The sequence below is a fragment of the Bactrocera dorsalis genome, chromosome 5 (assembly GCF_023373825.1).
Source record: "Bactrocera dorsalis isolate Fly_Bdor chromosome 5, ASM2337382v1, whole genome shotgun sequence".
In the NCBI taxonomy this organism is placed as follows: Eukaryota; Metazoa; Arthropoda; class Insecta; order Diptera; family Tephritidae; genus Bactrocera; species Bactrocera dorsalis.
In genome coordinates, this window is record NC_064307.1 from 52,653,378 (window position 1) to 52,658,208 (window position 4,831).

The 4,831-nt window shown below is 35.7% G+C and overlaps 1 protein-coding gene across 1 annotated transcript; it reads right to left on the reverse strand.

Moving 5' to 3' along the window:
* Nucleotides 1-498: 498 nt before the first annotated feature.
* LOC105225236 (probable fatty acid-binding protein) lies at nt 499-1,883 on the reverse strand. The gene is made up of 2 exons (XM_011203611.3): nt 927-1,883; nt 499-872 (listed from the first exon to the last, which is right to left on the reverse strand). The coding sequence occupies exon 1, from the start codon at nt 1,654-1,656 to the stop codon at nt 1,111-1,113; it is 546 nt and encodes a 181-aa protein (XP_011201913.1). The 5' UTR covers nt 1,657-1,883; the 3' UTR covers nt 499-872; nt 927-1,110.
* Between the last annotated feature and the right edge of the window lie 2,948 nt (nt 1,884-4,831).

A 4,831-nucleotide genomic window follows, 5' to 3' on the forward strand; every position in this document is an offset into this window, starting at 1 on the left:
CCGACCGGCCACACTGTACACAGGGAATATGATTTGAGTGATATGCGTTGTGTATGCGACGCTATTCATAAAACTAGGCCGGAATTATGGGCCGACAACTCTTGGTTTTTACTCTACGATAATGCGCCATCGCATACTGCCTTTATTCCTCGTATTTTTTTCGCCCAATTTTCAACCAATATGGCTCCGGGTTACTTCTGGCTATTCAACAAACTCAAGCGATCGCTTCGGTGAAGCCATTTCGAGTCAATTGAATCTATTATATATGAATCGCTACATTTATTGAAGGCTATTCCTGTAATTGACCTTAAAAACTATTTCGAGAATTGGAAAAAGCTTTGGCCAAAGTGTATTATGGACAAGAGGATAAATTAGAGGGGACGACATAGATTTTGAAGATCAAATTAAGAATTTTAAAATTATGAACAAAGTGTTACAATGTTTTCTTCGTGGTAGTAAATACCGAATATAAGGATCATCGTTCTTCTCAGATATAATTAAATATTTCAAACGAACTTAGTCGAACTTAGTCTTATTTATTTGGTTTGTTCGATTGCTAACGAAAGACCTTTAAACGCTGAACACTCGTTACGAATAAAACTCTGTAGATTGGACAAAACTTTATTAACATAGTGATGTATGAATTTATGTACATGAATTTAGAAGTGCCAAATCTATTATATTACTACTAATGCCCTACAATGTTGACAATAACTTACGGTAAAGTGCAATGTGAAACATGTGTGCTTGCATTACTCTGCGATAAATCTGTAACCACAAGTCATAACAGCTAAACTCGATCTCGAAAATTTTGATTTGTGTCCCTAAAATCCTCATTTTATATTTAATGGCTAACATTTTGGTTTGATGATCTGTAATCAATTTTTATGGTTATACATATATAGAAATATAACAGGAGTATATACCAATGCTTGCTAAAACACATTCACACAAAACATCGGTGAACATTAATATTGTTGCATAATATTGCGCACAATATGCTTTTCGTTTGTGCATTTTCTAAATATTTATAAAATGGGTTTTGTGATGGTCTTGAATATCTGCGACTTCCTACACTCCATAAACACGCAGTCTATTTAATATACCTATCTATATTTGATATCTTTTAGCGACATTTGCCTCCCAAATCAGTCTACACATTTCCTCATCTGCTGCTTGGAACACACGCACAGCCTCAACATCTTTCACCATATATTTGGCGATCATTTTGTCCTCGTGGAACTCCCGTACTATAGTTGAAGGAATATTGCCCATTTGATGCTGAATCAATACGTTGTTGTACAGCGAGAAGGTGGTCCGCATTTGACGTCCGTCCAAAGTGAACTCATCGAAGGGTACACACAGTTCAAAGCGTTGTATGGTCGTGGTAAAGTCAGAAGCTGTTATGAGTGAGTAATATATGCCATTCTTACGTAATGCTATAACCGGTCGTACAGAATTTCCAATTTTGCGCAAAACAGGACCAACACCGAGAGCCGCCATATATTGATCGAAGTTTGTACCGTCCACGAGTTTATATATCTTTCCCTCCCATTTTGCCACTGGTTCATACGGTAAACTTAATGACGTTTTCCTCCTGTTTCTTGAATTTTGATTGTTAATTTCTTCAGCGTTGAGACTTTTCTTTTTTAACATTTTTTTTAGGGAAATCGGATTGCCCTTTTAGAACTCTTAGACATACGCGGCGATTCTCAATTTTATCATGTCAACTAAAGTCTAAAATGAAATAAGAGTATATAGAAACAATTATTATATTTATACTTTTGTTTTGACGAAACAGAGAAAAGAAAATGTTGCAAAATATTTAAATTTGTCAATATTCGTAGAGATGAAACAAGAGCATCGAAATATTGTATAAAATGTTATTGCTGGGTAAAATTTAAATTTTATTATGAGAGAAAAAATTTCTAAACTGATCTTATTAATACAAGTGCCCGTAAAGTGTTTTACTGTTGAAACATTATTCAAGACACTTTTTATGCGTTAAGGGTTTTAATCTGTTTGTCCGAATGTACATAGATCGATAAGTAATTAAAATAGGCACATACGATTGGGAATCGGTATGTTTGACACAGCGATTATCCAAGCCAGCGAGAGACTTTCAAGTTTTCACACGAATAGACATGTTCGGTTGAAGTCTAGTAGTTCGGTTATTCCCTGGGTCTCAGGTGGATAGAAGTGGATCTATATTTCGTCGACGCTAAAATTACTAACCGCGATAGCGACTCATCAATAAACGACTTATGATCCTTTTGAAAGCCATCCAATAAAATTTTCACGCTCGCTATCGAAGAAGAAGATTTATCGTATCCATCATCCAAGCACTCTTTGATTTCGATTGATATTGTTGTTATTCAATTTTTCTAAAATTCGCACATCGACTTCCACAATCCGATTCGGCTGATCGACATTAACCCTTATTTCCTAGTTTCCCGTGAGGCTAAAACTTATCGGACCACTCTCGAAATATTTTAAACTTTTTTTATAAGTTTTTAATACTAAAGGGTGATCCATTTCGAGGTTCCCGTCTTTTTTAAAGAAAAACACAGAAACTTCAAATTTAAGGAAAATATTTATTACCATTCGAAAGAAAATTGTATTGCGAATAGAATGCTCAGTTGGCCGATTATGTTGACCATAAGTTACGACTTTACAGTATTTAAATTTTCGTAATAAAGTTGAACACTTTTTAAACGTTCTCAGGACTTTCCATGAGAAATGCCAAGCAATATGTAAAAAAAAAATAACATGGCAGCTTGACACGACTCACGCGTAATCTATCAAAAACAGGCTATTGGAAAAGTACCTTTATTCAGATCACCCGTTAGAAGCATTACGTTAATATCATTAACCAAACGTTAAATTTAACTTAAGGGCTTCAATTTTTAATATATCCTGATAGTAGTTTTACCATAAAAATTGGTCCTCTACCACTAATTAGTGTAGGAAAGTTAATAAGGCACTGGAAACTAGTTAAGGATATTTATTTCTTTTAAACAACAAACAAAATTGCTTTTGAGCGCTCTCAACTTTGGTATTATCCAACAGACTTGCGGCTTGTTATGAATTTGCACTAAACTATTTTTTCTTATATCAATTACAGTTTAAAGAAAGTATATGTAAATGTATTATCTATGTATAAAAATTAGTCCCCTTTAAATATGTGCTATGTATATTAGAAGTTCGAACTAAGTCCTTAAACCACTTTAGAAACATCTTCGCACAATATTTAGGGTTCCAAGCTTAGAAATAATTTCAAAAGCAAATGAGCATGTACTTATACTCCAAATTAATTATCTGATTACGGCCGATGAGTAATAAAAATGTTAGAGTTATGCGACATTGGCTTGGATAAGAACCGGAAGCGAAAGTTACGAAGGGTATAAATTAAATGTTTACATTCCACACGGCGATAAATGCTTTTACAACAGATATTGAGAATTCAAACACTCTGCAAAAACAACAAAAATGCGAAACCAACAACAAAATTTACACTACGTCGTCCAAACCCAACTGTAAACAGCCGGTGAACGTTGGCAACAGATGGAGGCAACAACACCAAATTGCTGCTATGAAAATCATATTGTAAACAGGAATGTGACTAATTGGAAAATGCGCGCAGTGACAAAGTTGATGCGAGTGAAGGGGGACGCAAAGGGCTGCTCACCAATAGTGGCAACAATGCGAGGCAAAAATAAAATGTATGTTTGTTTGTATTGCACGCAATGGCAGCATTTTTGCTAACACTGATGTTTCACAGCAACAGCGGCAAAATTGCTAGCAACAACAACAACCAGTTGCAAGTGTATCGCTTTAAAAATAACAACAAGCAACATCAAAATTAATGAGCGTAATTAAGTGAAGTATGAGGAAAGGAGGAAGCTGGAGCGCGTATGCTTCTTACGCCCCATGTACATGTATGTTTGTACGTATGTAGCATACACTTATTGCTACCTATCTGGCTTAGGAAAAGGGTACGCCGTGTGGTACGGGGGAGTTGTGAACACATTGTTGGCGGAGGAAAACAAAACCGCGTGCACGTTCCATCCTCAAGCCTTTCAGCGGCGATTGTCTTGTTGTGGCATGCCACACGCCAACTCAGTCAGCTATCACCAAATATAAATTTCACATAAAGCGCATATCAAACGCGGATGGTCGATGGGGCGTAAGGCCGTGTAAGATTAAGAATTTACGCACAAATTAAATCGTTTCAGTTTCTCTTTCACCCTTCCATTGTGTTATGTTTCGTAGTTGTGGTCTTCATTTACTCCACGCCATTGAGAAGTAAAATTTGTTTACTTTAACCATGCGCGGCCGGAAGCTCTTGCAAGTACATATGTATGTATGCATGTGCTTATACGTCCAGCCTATATTAACCCTATAGGAAATTCCTACTTACTCAGTACTAACTTCAAGTAAATCCGGATAAATAAGGTAAGGATGAAGTATTAAACGATTTGAAATACCACAGAATATTATTAGAAAGAGATACGTACTTGATTTCATTAAGATATCTGACAAATTGACCGATATTTTCGGTATAAATTCCTGCATCTTCAATCAGACACTCATATTCGGTATCTGTAAAGATAATTAGTGATCCGAATTTGCAGATTCTTATCTTTGCGCTTAAATTTTATGCCACTGAACATTTTTTTGTTAGGGACTTATGACCCTTTATACCGTCAACAATCGTTAGAAGGTTCAATTGTTGTCAGCAAAGTTTAACTTAGCCTAGTTAGGGAGGTTCTAATCGATTATTATTTAATTGCGATAGAAAATTATCTGCCTTCCACTTTCTTTTGGACTG

Excerpts from the sequence above, each read along its gene's own strand:
- LOC105225236 (XM_011203611.3), bottom strand. The coding sequence starts at position 1,656 with ATGTTAAAAAAGAAAAGTCTCAACGCTGAAGAAATTAACAATCAAAAT.